At 43.4% G+C, this 14,314-nt stretch overlaps 2 protein-coding genes across 4 annotated transcripts in view; one reads left to right on the forward strand and one right to left on the reverse strand.

The window, feature by feature from the left end:
* The first annotated feature begins 125 nt into the window (after positions 1 to 125).
* On the forward strand, positions 126 to 9,587 carry CABYR (calcium binding tyrosine phosphorylation regulated). The gene is made up of 6 exons (XM_050941995.1): positions 126 to 153; positions 1,042 to 1,223; positions 1,333 to 1,386; positions 4,302 to 5,237; positions 6,844 to 7,491; positions 8,182 to 9,587. The coding sequence occupies exons 2-5, from the start codon at positions 1,070 to 1,072 to the stop codon at positions 7,485 to 7,487; spliced, it is 1,788 nt and encodes a 595-aa protein (XP_050797952.1). The 5' UTR covers positions 126 to 153; positions 1,042 to 1,069; the 3' UTR covers positions 7,488 to 7,491; positions 8,182 to 9,587.
* A 76-nt stretch (positions 9,588 to 9,663) lies between these two features.
* OSBPL1A (oxysterol binding protein like 1A) overlaps positions 9,664 to 14,314 on the reverse strand; it is a 133,000-nt gene continuing 128,349 nt past the window's right edge. For all 3 annotated transcript variants that reach the window (XM_050941941.1, XM_050941940.1, XM_050941942.1), the window contains one exon: positions 9,664 to 10,829. In XM_050941941.1, the coding sequence (XP_050797898.1) occupies positions 10,727 to 10,829 (103 nt within the window). In that variant the 3' untranslated portion in view covers positions 9,664 to 10,726. The remainder of the gene's footprint in view (positions 10,830 to 14,314) is intronic.

Here is a 14,314-nt window from a genome sequence, read left to right on the forward strand (position 1 = left end):
CCTGCCTCGGTAGGTGTGTGCGGAGAAGCCCTTGTGACATCACAAATGGGACTCCGTCACCTCCCCGGCCCCGCCCACCTATAAAAGGCCCTGCCTGCTGCGGACCCCTGTAGAGGAGGCTCTGGCAAGGGAGGCGGAGGAGGAAGCGCAAAGGTCTGGGCCGGAGCCGCTGCCTCTCGCCCCGGTTGATGGGGCTAAAGGGTGGAAGAAAAAGGGCTTCTCCGCAGAGGGCAAGACCCGCGCGGGGGGGCGGGGGCAGCACGGGCCGGGCAGCCCCGATTTCGCCCCTAGTTTGTTCCGTTCCCTTCCCGGGGACGAGGGTGCGTGTCCCAGCCGGAGCCCAAACCCCGGCGCAGGCAATGAGCCCCCCGCGCCAGAGGTGCGGCGGAGCCCGTCCCGGTTGTGCGGGGCACTGCCTGGCCGAGCCGGGCGTGGTGGCTACGAACCACGCCACCCCCGGGTACTGTGAAGAAGCGATTAGCTAATAATTAGGTGTAACACCGCCCCTTTCACCAGGGATCTCCCAGCCCTGCAGCGATGTCGGTGCTAGGCCCACTTTGCAGCCGGGGGAACCAAGGACAAGGTTTTAGCTCAGTGTCTTGTAAAATCTGGATTTATACAATTAGTGGCTGAATGATGTTTAAAATAAGCAAATTTGAATTCTTAAACTTCTGTTTGGGGTTAAGAAAGTGGTGATGTCCCTGAGAGCTGGTGCTTTAATGGGAACTTGTTGACTTCATTTTGGGCAGTGGCTGAACTTTTCTGAGCCACACGTTTGAACGGTCATTCAGGTTCGTGGGTGGGAAGAGGAGTGGGGAATCATCTGGGCATGTGAAAACTGCGAGGAAATTGACATTGTTGAACTAGTATATGTTGTTATAATGGACCAAAAACCCACTGCTAGTTAGTGGGTCTTGGGGACTGAGAAGGCCCAGGAGAAATCAGCATCATCTGCCATGGTGATAAAGCCTGGAAATAGGTGTATTATGGGAACCCTAGCAGGATATACACAGTTACTTACTCAGATATTTTTCCTTGTAGTTGTGAGAGTGTAATTTATCTCCAATTGATGAAGATGCATTCTTCAAAACCCAGGCTTGTTGTTCCATATGGCCTCAAGACTTTACTCGAGGGAGTGAGCAGAGCGGTTCTCAAAACCAGTCCAACCAGTATCACTGAGTTTGCAGCTCTCTACTTCAGAGAGCTAATTGCATTTAGAGAAGGTTTGTTCCTGCTTATATGCTGTGATACAGATTCAGTACATTTGAAAAGCTGTGTTAGTGCAGAACGCTAATCAAACTTGTCCATCTTAATTTATACTTTTACCTCCAGAAAATCCTAATTTGGATATAACAGACCTGGTTAGAGAATTTCATTTCACTAGAGGTAAGAAAGGTGCCAAATGCTGCTCTTATTAAGCTACTATGTTTTAAAATACAGTATATTGTGATTATAAGATAAAGCATTCAAACCTACATGGTCATGAACAATCCCCTTTAAATGATCTTTTGACCATTTTCATTATTAATAGTAACAACATTATTTAGCACCTGTCATCACAATGTACCTTTACAAAGTATGGGCCTAATTCTATGAGCTGCCAAATGCCTTCCTTTAGTGCCTCACAGGATGGGACTCTAAAGTACATACAGGAATCCCTGCAGTCAGACACCTTTGGTGCTGCAGATGGGTAGTGGGGAATACAGGCTCTCGTTTAGGGTCTCATCTACATAATTCTTGTTTTTGGCACTTGAAGTGCCATATTTCCATTTAGCAAAGAATTTCTCTGGCAGAGATTGTAACGTGACTGTGTCACAAGGGGCCAAATCTCAGTTGTAGGGTACTAGCAGGTGTTGCATTAGTGATGGCTTATTGGCCTGGAGACCCATCCATCATCTGCTTGCATCATCTTGAACTGACATTTTGCTCACCCATTGACTCCATTATGACTGAGTCTTCTCCTCTCAGTTTGCTCATCCCTGCCCCTCCCCTTCTATCAGTTGCATGTGACTCTGCTGGAGTTGTGAAGGAGGTTGGTGGAAAGGTATTCAATTGGAGGCCACAAAAATAGCAGACTTTTCTCCTCCCAGCCGTTAGAGAAGGGGAAAGGATGCTTCTCAGAAGCTAAGGGTCTCTTTCACCCCTCACCCTGCTTCAGTATTTTGTCATGATGCCACAGACCTGGACCAAGTCTCTGAGACTTGCAAGTTATCTTTGTGATATCACTGGTAGAGTTATGCAGAAAGTAAGGTTTGAAAATGCACCTGGCTCTAGCTAAAAGGACCCTAAAGCTATTGTGAGAATAAATTATTACTGGTTCAGTTTCTAAGAACTGACAGGAGACGAGGTGGTCCAGTGGCTAGATACCAGAGTAGGAACGTGGAGACTTGAGTGCTACCCCCGTGTCTGCTACAACTTTGGGACAGTCACCTTGCCTCTGTAGCTCTGCTTTCATGTCCTGTTCTGTCTGTCTTTTCAGACTGTAGGCCAGGGATCGCCAACCTTTCAGAAGTGGTGTGCCAAGTCTTCATTTATTCACTCTTAATTTAAGGTTTTGCGTGCCAATAATACATTTTAACACTTTTAGAATGTCTTTCTATAAAAGTCTATAATATATAACTAAACTATTGTATGTAAAGTAAATAAGGTTTTTTAAATGTTTAAGAAGCTTCATTTAAAACTGAACGCCCCTGGGCTGGTGGCCAGGACGTGGGCAGTGCCACTGAAAATCAGCTCACGTGCCACCTTCGGCATGCGTGCCATAGGTTGCCTACCCCTGCTGTAGGCAATTTGGGTCAGGGATTGTTTCACTATCTGTACAATAGTGCCTAACACACAGACCCCAATCTCAGTGGGAGCCTCTTGGTGCTACAGTAAAAACAAATAATGACTGACTGAAAGGTAAGAACAATGTAATTTATTAAGCAGTGTGCTGCATTTCGGGACATTAAGTACAGGGAGAATGATCCTCAGCACCCTGATGCTGTGCCCTACACTGACTGCCTTTTGAGAGGATTAGTCAGCTATGCCCCAGCACAGAACAAATGCTCCTGGGAAGACAACAGAATGCGTGGTGGGGGAGGAAGGTGCTAAGGACACAAGGCAGCTGCTGTGCCTGGCGATACATGTGTAAGTGATCTACTATTGTTTCTGCAACTGTCAAGGGAGCTTTCAGTGTGGTGCTGGGTTGTAAATGGTGTGTGCATTGAGAGAGACTGGGTTGCCAGTCACAGTGTGTAATTTTAGAGTGAGTTTCTGCTATTAGAGTTTAAATTTGCTATGAATACAGGGTTCTAGATTGATTGTATCTCTTCTGCATTCCTGCTCCTTCCTCTGGAACCTCTCTGGCTGATCTTATCCACCCATGACATTAGGTACCATCTCACCACCAACTCAAGATCTACCTCTGTTTCCTGCAGTCTCCCACGCTCCTCCATTTTGTCTCATATCTACAGATGTGCCATTTTTGCACGAGCAGTGGCCAAGAGACTAAACACAATAAAAACAGAGTTCCTTCTCTTCTCCTCTCCTTTTCATGTTTTCAGCCATGATACCCATGAAAATCCCATCAGTTTTTCCTGTTTCTCTTTCCAAAATTCACCCCTCCCTCTCTACTGCCAAAACGTTGCTCCGAGCCTCCCACTGACATATACACACTACTTCTTTACATAAGACCCAGGGGGCAGGGTTTATGCAAACACTCCAGTTTCATGGGATTTGTGATGTGTGTCGCCAACATATTTTGTATGAATCCAAAATGGTTTGATACTCTAGGTAGGTTCCAAAGGGAATGATACATTTCTCAGTTAAGTATTTGATTTGCTTTTTACTATTGACTATTTTTTTGCCTGCTATTTTTTTTTTTAATGCTGTGGGGAAGATGATAGTGGCTACGACGTGGGCGAAAGAGAGGGTTTAGCACTAGTAAAATTGTACATGTCCTGCTTCATGACGTTTAGCCTGTATGTTAACAGGCAAACAGAAATCCCATTTTAAACTGATGTACCTCGAATCTAGAATGACCTGACAAATTCACTTTAAAGCAGGGGTAGTCAATTTTTTATGTCACAATCCAAATGTCAAGGCCAAAGGGCACTCAAGGTCCAGACTCGAGAGAAAATAATAAAAATAAATAAAAAAAGACTTCAGGCTCAGTGCGAAGCCTCTGGTAGTCGGAATTTGGCCCACCATCTGCCTATTGATTACCCCTGCTTTAAAGGCTTGATGAAGTGTTAAACAGGGCGGTTGTGCAGAGATTATTGGAAGCACCTGCTAACTTACTGTCGTGCTCTTTTAATTAGTAGAGGGCTGGACTGATAGACTGCCAGAAAAGAGAGCTGACCTTGGAGACATAAGTGTAGTGTCTCCACTTTCCGAGGAACCAAAACGAAAGGAAAAATCCACAGACACAGAGGAGGACCAGTTGCACGAAGGCCCTGAACCTGAATTCAGCAGCAAAACTACACAATACCCATCAACTCACTGTGAACTTGCAGAAAATGAACCATCCCCTACGGGACCTGAATCATCCCCTAAGGGACCTGAACTTGCCTATGTCCCAGCTGATCCTGCACAGCTTGCTGCACAGATGTTAGGTAACATTGATTCTGTTCATTCTATGAAGGATGTGGCAACAAGTGTGCAATCTTTACCTGAACTGTCTCTGAGCTCAGCGGACACAACAGGTGCACCAGTAGAAGGTGCTGCTGAAGACGCTACACTTACCCCAGCTGCTGAGGGTTCTGCAGAGTCTGTAAGGTTGGAGTCAGCGGTTCAGAGTCAGGCCTCCATTGTCCTAGGGTCCTCCAGCAGTCAGGCTGAACAAGCAACAAGTGATGTAGATCAAGCTTCCTCAACCCCCTTGCAGGATGAACCACCACCACCTGCTCCTCCACCACCTCCTCCTAAAGATCCATTACAGGCTGTGCCTTCCCAAAGCGAAATTGAGGTTACATCAACCATTCAGGCTATGCCAATACATACTGACGATGAGCCCGCTACTGAAGGAGAGGTTCCACCTTACATAGAGCAGTTCCCACAGCAAATAGTCATTCCCTTTTTAGAACAAGTAGCTTGTCTAATAGAAATTCAGCAGCCGCTAATGCCTTCGCTAAATGCAGGTCAGTTTACATGCACTAAGCTCTTAGATCCATCTGCAGATGATGCAGAATGTGACCCTGAAAGAATGGAAACTACAGCGCAAATGGCATCAGCTGAGCAAGGTTTTATTATGTCAGGTAAGAAAGTCGGATCTTAACGAAAATTTCATATTCCAGGTTGACAATGCTGAAACTCAGCAGCTAAATTATTAAATGCAAGAACCTATGCCAGTGCAAAGCTATGGGAGAGACTGAACTTACTCGCTTTGGGGCACATAAGGAGCCTTGGTTTCCTCTGCAATCACCTGGCCCCAATGCACAGGTATTAGATCTCTCTGCAATTTGTTTCACAATGTGTGACTAATTGTGAGCAAGACCCATAACTGCTCTTGGATTAGTGTTGCCTGCATCAGAGGGAATGTGTGTTTACGAGTTCTTGCAAATTGATTCATTGTGGCATCAGAGGTGCAGACAGCACTTACTCCTGGAGCCAGAGTGGTATGTGGCACATACAAAAAGGTATATGGAGGTGTTTTGCCTTTGAGCAGCCCTGAAAGCGTCTTGCTGAAAGTGTGCCATACAGTTTGAGGCAATGGCAGAGATTTTAGGTGTAATATATGTGTCTTGTAGCTGAGGAAGGGTGATGAGGGTGGCCAGAACTTTGAATGCGGCCTCATTTTGAAAGATTTAAATCCTAGCCATTGCATTAACATAGTTTTTGCATTTAAAAAAGAAATGGTGGTGGTTGCCTGCACTGTCCTGTTCTGCAGATGGGCTGAGGTGGGTGGACGAGGCACTTAGAAGGGGGTTCTGCAGATGGGAAGAGGGCCTGGCACTTGTCTTCCTGGTGAAGTGCCACTGGAACAAACTCCTCGCCTGACAAGTACCCTAGGCAGACTCTCCTCCCAGCTGCAAACCCACTCTTTCCATCCTCTCTGACAAGTGCCAAGCCCACCCACTGCTCCCAGCTGGAGAATCCCTTCTGTGTCCCCTTCTCCAGTGAGAAGTGCCTGCCTGACTCCCCCTGCTACTGCAGAACCCCTCCTGAGCCCCTTCCAGGCCCCAGGAAAGGTAGAGGTGTTAAGACATATCAAAGCATGTTACCGAACTACTTTGTCAAGCAACACCAAGGGATTTGCATGGCTGAAACGAAGGAATAACAATGTCAATAGCATGTGGCAGTGGTGCTGCAGTTATGGTTGGAGGCAGCCTGTTGTTCCAATCCCTGTTCAGGTGTTGATAAACTCTCTTGAAAACATTGGCTGTAAAATGTAAGCTCCCACAGTACTTTGTGTGGCAGCTGAACAGAAATTGCTGCCTAACTTTGGATGTCCAGCTGTAAAAATATTACCCTGAATCCAGATGCATTTTTGTGTTTGGTGTTAATAAACCAAAACATTTAAATAAGTTTTGACAACTGACTTTTGGGTGGGGGGCAGACTATCCCAATTCCCCTTGTGCTGGTCATTCAGAATCTCTCAGGCTTGGCAGCCTAAAAGGAAGATGTCTATAAGCAACCGAAAAGTGGGACTTAGAACAGGAAGAGTTATGGTCTCTTTGGCCATAACTCCAGCACCAATTCTGCTGCTGTTCTTTTCACTTCAGCTATGCAAAAATCCCCATCTTCTCTAACATGCTTTCTTATGGCATACGTAAGTATAGGCATGTTATATGTAAGAGTCTGCAATATGATTGCAATTCATAGCTCCTGATACCAGCAATTTTTTAAATTTTTATTTTATAGCAATGGCAACAACCGAAGCAGGACAACCACCACCATATTCTAATGTGTGGACTCTCTATTGTCTAACTGATTTGAGCCAACAAGGTCGAAAGTCACCACCACCCCTTCCTCCTGCTGGAACTGGTGCTCCTTATCCCCAAGCAACCCTCTATATATCTAGTGGGAAGGAGCAACCACCATTCCTACAACAGCAGCTGACACCACAAGGTCCACCACCACAAGTATCCTCTCCAACTTATGTGATGATGGAAGAAGGCAAGAGGGGAAATGCACCACCTTTCATTTTAGTGGGCTCTACAGTTCAGAATGTACAGGACTGGAAGTCTATTCCTGGCCATGCTGTCCTTACACAGCATGACACAAGTGCTGTGAGGCGATTCACTACAGTACCCGTACCAGTTGCCAGGCCAGCAGATCTGAAAATGGCCACTCCAAACCCCAATTCTAATTCTGCACAAGAAACTGCTAGACCACCAACCCCCGTTTTTCTTTCAGTTGCCATACCCTTAGACGAGGTAATGTCTGCAAAGAGGGGCTCAGCAGCTGGTGATAAACAAGCAGGCATAAATCCCTTTGCAGGAAGCTATGGTATAGCAGGAGAGATTACATTTACTTCTGCCCCGGTCCGCAGAGCAGACTCGTGAGAAGGTAGGCAGTTTCATATTGTGCTCGTGTCTGCTAGGGGCTTAAGTTTTTGAACTTGGATGCTTGAAGTTAGGCTCCCAAACTGTAGCCTGGATTTGAGTTGCTGAGGACATAACTTTTACTGAACCTAAGCTTGCTGGGCTTTGGCTACCATTCTAGCCACTTGTGTATTTGACTTGAAGCTGGTTTGACAGTGGTTGGGACAGCCTAATTCCTCCTCTCATTCCGATGCAGTAGTGTAGAGCGACTCTGCCTGGCATACAGAGCAAACACTCACTACTTTCATTTAGGGGATGGAGGCTCAGTATGACTTCTGATTTTAGACAAAACTACTTGCTCCAGGAAAGTTTGGAGCTGGTTTCTCCTCTACTTGGCATTTGCAACTTGAGTTGGTTTGAATTGCTATTTTCATCCTCTGCCAGATGTTTGAAATGGGAAATCAAAGCAGCAGGCAAATGCACTGTAGATTTATATCCCAGGTTACTGTGCATGGTACATGAAAGTATAAATTGTAGCTTGACGACATAGCACTCCCAGCATCCTGGATCCTGCTTATACCTATTTCACAACTGCCTCCTGTGGACTGGTAGTCAACATCCCACCTTTTGGAAAGGGTGTTGAGGGTTTGGGAGGCAGGAGGGAAGAACAACGAATGTAATGCTTTCTGTACTTAACCAAATTCTTCTTTAACAGGTTGAGGAGATGTCGTCATGTGAACACCCCAGGATGGAAATCTGCATCTTAAAATAAATTAACTTAATACAAGCACTCAAAACTAATACAATCCATTAGAATGCCTTTTTGTATTCTGCCAAGGGTCTGGAAATGCAAACAGATTATTGAAGATAAGTATATAATGAAGCATCCATGGGGGGGGAACCACCAGCAGCACAGGCAATAACCAAAAACAAAACCAAATGCCTCTGCTCCTGAGGGGAAGTAGTGTCTGAGCCCTCTTAGAGACGTTTAGTTAATAGACAAGTTGATCATGTAGTATTGTGTAAACATACATCCATAAATAACCCTCAATTTCACATTAGTTCCACACAATCCCTTTCCAGCATAGGTCACTTCTTATGCAACAGATCTCGTTAAGCAATGTCCTTATACTTGGAATGTCCCAAAACAAGAAATTATAAGTGAGGTGGTCAATGAGATTAAGGGTAAAAAAATTTCACTAAAAACAGATGGCAGATGCTGTCCTGTACCACACAAGAAGCCAGTGCTCTAGGAGTTTAAAACCCATTCTAATGGACCTTAGAGTTGCTATGGAAAACACTGTAGTTTTGCTATAGCTTTGGAGCCTCAAGTTTATTTCAGTCTGTCAACGGTCACTGAGGGTGGGGGGTGGTAGCATCTTCTCTAAACACTTGAAATCCCCCAGAAATGACAATTTTAATTATCCAGTGGAAATTGCTTAGTGTCTGCATCTATTCTCTTAAGAGCCCTAGTCTTTACTCCTTATGAGTTCCCTGGTGATTGCTCCTTCTCTTGACCTGTTTCCTACTTAGAAAAAGAAAAGCAGGTACCATCTCCTCTGTCCCAGCTTGAAAATAAAGGAAATCACTAGGAGATAGGCTTTTGAGTAGATATCTGCTTCTGGAGAAGAAACTTACCTGGGAGGCATATGCCACTCAATGCTTCCTTCTCTATTTCTATCCAGTAATCTCTTCAAACAATTATTTGGAACAGAATCCTTTCCCTGGAACTTAATGGGTTTCAAACCCCAGTAGGTCAGTGTTTGAGCCAGTGGACTGCACCCCAAGGGTGTGTCACGAGGCTGGTGGAGTGGGGGATGATTGTAATAAATCTTTAGTATCTCCCAAGTGAGGCGCAAAAAAAAAAAAAAAAAAGTTTCTAGACTCATTTCAGGATAGTAAAACCCTTCAAAAGTTTGAGAAATCAACGTTAGTAGAACAGATTACTTGCAGTGATGCATGAGACACCAGTGTGATTCAGCCTCTAGTTAGAAAGCGTCTTCCTTGTTTGCTGAGTACAGTTCTTCCAGGAAAACCACTGTGTGACATACTTTATGAACACAGAACTGCAAGCTTTCAGACACATCAGCTAAAAGCCACACTCAGCAGGATGACTTTATAGGTGCAAAGGCATCTGCCTGGATCAGCTGATGCAACCCCTAGTATTAAAAAAAAATGAATCTGAGAAATCAGAGCATTGAAACATTTGAAAGCCTTTATTGAGTAGCAATTAATGTAATTAACACTAGCTTCCAGACAGCAATTAAAATAGTATACAAAGAGCAGCTGCAAGCTCTGTACCCCAGGTCTGTATAAATATGTATTTCCATAAGATTTAATGCACCCCAATTAAAGGGGTAAAGCTGGTGTGTACAGCAGTCTCCATACAGGTGCCCTACTGACTCCAAACTACACTCTCTAGAAGGAAGTCTTGTGCATTTGTACAGTGCATACACAGGTGCAGTTTAATTTCTCCAGTAGTTATGTTCTACTGGGTCCTGATTTTTAAAAAGTTTTTGCAATTGTACAACGATGGTGCCAAGCACCTATAGTTTCTAGTGCAGTAAACAGATTTTTTTAAATCTCTTACTAGTATTCAGTTCAGATTAAACTTTTAAATGGCTCTTAATTCCTTAACAAAATGAGGCTGGTAACAAAACATGAAAGAACAAATTCAAAACACTGCACTAAACATGGAATAAATACTTTGAGTAATGTTACCAGTGTAACCTACAGCATGAATATTGGGGGGGATAATAGTTCTGGAATCACTGACCAGAATCCAGGATTCTTGAGAGAGTTATTTTCATAGAAAGCCATCTTATGAAAGTTAAGTAAATCTTTACAAAAATAATTTGCCCTCTCCTAGCTTCAAGCACAGAATAGTGCAATTCATACCTGTGCTTTTAAACATCTCTGCCACAATAAATCCACGCCAAAGGGCTGTTGTGCCAGCATAATCATTAAAAGAAAGGATTCATAGAACACCTTCAAATGTTCTATTTGCTATCCACCGAGACTTAACAGATGTATTCAGCAAATATGACAGCACTACCCCATCAGAAAAATGACAGCTCTAAGCAGTTCTGTCCACGTTCCCCTCTCCATAGACTTTCAGATCTGTACCACCATATTTACTGCAGGAGATGCTTAATATACTGTTCAGTAACTTGTCAGTTTTTCCAAGAGATGAGTAGAAACAAGGAAAATTAAAAAGATTAAGACTTAATTTGCATTAGTCATGGGCTCCCTTTGACATTTTAATAAATATCAGGTAAATTAAAGTAGTTTCTGTCCCAATAGTTGCCAGAGTAAAGCCAGTCCTGTGCACCAGTGTAGGGATTGGGACCTTGATGGAACCACCTGTAAGAGAGGACAGGATGGCTATGAGGAGACTAGAACACATTTCAGTGTAACAAAGTTCAAAGCTGCTTTGGTGCATCTTTCATGTTGGTTTTCAAAACTAGTCTACTGAGAATTTGGTGCTGCATCCTGCACTGTTTTAAGTCTGTTCAGACTGTCTTGATTTGCTAGACTTCTCTTACAATCCCAGAATAGTTTCTGACTGAAATCCATGTGGATATGTTGTAATGAGTAGGTAGCAGAGATTGTTGTACAAGAAACAATTTACTTCAAAGCAGTTTTGAAGCAGCCATTTTTGGCATGAATTTAAGAACAATTTATTCGCATCCTTGTGTAATACACTGCATTCCTGAAAGCAGAAGTCTATTATTTCACCAGCATTCTGATTTCCCCAAGATTTTGAAACCAGTATTTTGGTAAGTGTCAAATACCACAGCTCACAATAATGGGGATTGGTGATTTGCTTCCCAACAGCAATACAGCGCTCTGGAGGGAACACATCATACAGAACAGTTCCAGCAAGTTTTCTGCATAGTTATAAAATACATGTGAGGCATACACTGTAGAGCCATTCTACGGCATGAGATTGGTTCCATTTGCATCAAGTTATTTTCATGCTTTCTGGTAGATGCTGCTTGCCTGTTGCCAGAAATACTATAATTTCACTTATTATTCAAGTCTGCAAATGTTTCCAGCTCTACAGTATATACACAAACATAGTGATAGTTACACATTTGTAAGGTAAGATGTACTAAGGAGCCACACTATTGGTAAGTATGCTTCTGATGTAGCATGGGGTCCCCTTTTATGGCTTGAGTGTCAGTAACTCTGCTCCCCTCACCCCAGCAATGCTACATGATAAGATACCTAATGGTATGTGTTCCTTTGTACATTATACATCAAGAAGCACATCTTACCACAGCCCAGATAAGTCTGAGGTATTCCCTCCAATACAAACACCCCTATTAACATAACGTGCAATATGTCAACCTTCTCCCGTCTTTACTCACTTTCAGATCTGTGCCCAGTTAGTCATCTCTGCCTTACAGCAACATATTACACAGCACCAGCCCTCAGAAAGGTGAACTAGATTTTGTTTTTAAAATCTGCACGCTGTATTTGCCAAATAAACAATGATCACGGCATCTGAGTTCACCTGCTGTAAACTGCTTTATGGTTAACATCTCAGCTTCCTTTCAGAGCTTAATTCACCACCGAACAATCCTTGCTTTGTATACGGCACTGCAATTAACACTGTCTCAAGCATGAGAGACTATTCAGGATCACTGTAAGGTTTCAGAAAGATTTAATAAAATGGAAGTTTAGCATATTGGGTTCGTTTGGTAATTAAATGTTGCCTTTTAAAAAACAGGCTGGTAGGGTTTTATATTTATATACACAGTGCATTCTATCATGGAATATAGTCTGTTACATAATAATGTGAGGTTGTGAACTGTAGCATGGATTAAAAAAATGTAAAAACCTGTCCAAGTATTTAAATCATTCTTATCCTGTGCCAAGTACACCTCTACCCTGATATAACGCGACCCAATATAACACAACACAAATTTGGATAGAACGCGGTGAAGCCGCACTCCAGAGTGGGGGGCCCAGGCCTGCGCAGTCCAGTGGATCAAAGCAAGTTCAATATAACCCGGTTTCACCTATAACATGGTAAGATTTTTTAGCTCCCGAGGACAGCGTTGGATCGGGGTGGAGGTGTATTAGTTAAGGTGAGCAGGAAGGACTGTGGAAGATGCAGCAAAACTGTTGCACGACTTGTATCTGATCTACTACTAGTTCACACATTTCAAGACCACAAGGGACCACTGTGTTCCTTTAGTCTGATCTCCTGTATGGAACAGGCCATAGAAATGCCCGAATATAATACCTAGAGCAGATCGTTTAGAAAGACATTCACTCAATTTAAAAATTGCCAGTGATTGAGAATTCACTGTGGCCCTTGTTAAGCTGTTCCAATGATTAATTACCCTTCCTGTTAAAAATGTACACCTTATTTCCAATGGGTGGTGCTGTAGAAGCAAAATTTAGCTTACTGGGAATAGTGCTGTTAGAGTTCATGCACGCAATGAAGTTAGTATGGGGGTGGGGTGGGTAAAGGTTGAGAAGGATAGAGTGTATACCAGATCAACCACTACCTTACAGCGATTGGAGGAGAGGAGAGCACAAATATTGCTTGCAACAGCATAGGTGTTCATTGTGTTTTAGTGAAAGACAAGGTCCCTATGGCAGGGAGCTCAATACAGTCTTTAGACCATTGGCCAAGATTTTCAGAAGTGGACTAGTGACTTTGGGTGCTCTATTTGCTACCTGCTTTTCCAGAAACAGACCAACTCTCTGATGTCAGGCCCCTTTTAAGGTGTCTCAAACTGGGCACCCAAAAATCACTAGACCTTGTGAAAATCCTGCCCATTATGAAAAATAGTAGACCAAAAGGATAGGGATCTTGCCCTAAGAAGTGCACTTATCTACAGTGCGTAGTTAATGATGGTTGCAGACATAAAGCTATGTATTCCCTAAACAGAGGATCTAACATTCCTGGAAATATGTAGAAGGGTTCATCTCAAAATATGGAGTGTTTTCTGCATAATTTTCTTAAATGGAGAGACCATAAAGCAATCTAGCTTTCTATGACTATACCTTGCCATTGTCCAACCGATGGTTTCTATATCCTAGCAATCTTTGAAAAAATTTTCCCCCGTTTTTTATTTCAAGTAAACTGACAAATTCCTGATATAGAATGAGAATGGGGAAAGTGATAGGAAGGGTCTCAAATGCAAGCAGTGCCTACCTATTGCAATTTGTATACTGATAGTAATTGTTAAGGTAAGGAAACCTAGAATACACACTGGATTATTCACAGTCACTGAAACAAATAAGCCCTGGCATTCTGACAAGGGAGAGGAGACCAAGTGTGTCCAGAACTTCACCATATATTAACTCAGAAGAATTACAAAAACATTGTTCTATGCTTGTCTCAGGGCAAACCAAGCCAAGCCAAGCACTTCGAGAAAGCAAGCAAAAAGTGGGGATGGGGTGAGGAGAGAAGGAAATCAGACAAGTCCAAACCTGGGACCCTAGGCTGTCAGATGACTTCAGTTGGAAAAGGGGAAAAAATGCAACTCAAAGTTACTACTAGACATTCTGTGTAAAACAAACAGTATGATTAAGTGGCTTTACCACTCAGAATGTGGGTGTGCGGAAGCACTGGGTTTGCTGACCAGTGGAGAGTTCTCAAAAAGGTACTACATCTAGACCCAACCCCAGAGGCTATGTGGCACTCCAGAAACATGGAGCAGCACCATTACAACACTTGTCTTGGAATAAGATCATTAAACATTTCTCAAAGGATGGAATACAGCCCAGCACACCCAACTGTGTGCTAGTTAGCTCAATTTCTGGTAAAAAGAAATAGGAGGATGAGCCTCACGAGTCTGGTGCAGAGCCTACTGGAGACTTTCAGC

The sequence above is a fragment of the Gopherus flavomarginatus genome, chromosome 2 (assembly GCF_025201925.1).
Source record: "Gopherus flavomarginatus isolate rGopFla2 chromosome 2, rGopFla2.mat.asm, whole genome shotgun sequence".
Taxonomy (NCBI): Eukaryota; Metazoa; Chordata; order Testudines; family Testudinidae; genus Gopherus; species Gopherus flavomarginatus.

What these genes read in the sequence shown, in the direction of transcription:
- CABYR (XM_050941995.1), top strand. Translation starts at nt 1,070, where the DNA reads ATGAAGATGCATTCTTCAAAACCCAGGCTTGTTGTTCCATATGGCCTC. An exon ending in GCTAATTGCATTTAGAGAAG is followed by an intron (nt 1,224 to 1,332) that starts GTTTGTTCCTGC and finishes TTTTACCTCCAG; the next exon opens with AAAATCCTAATTTGGATATA. An exon ending in GCAAGGTTTTATTATGTCAG is followed by an intron (nt 5,238 to 6,843) that starts GTAAGAAAGTCG and finishes TTTATTTTATAG; the next exon opens with CAATGGCAACAACCGAAGCA.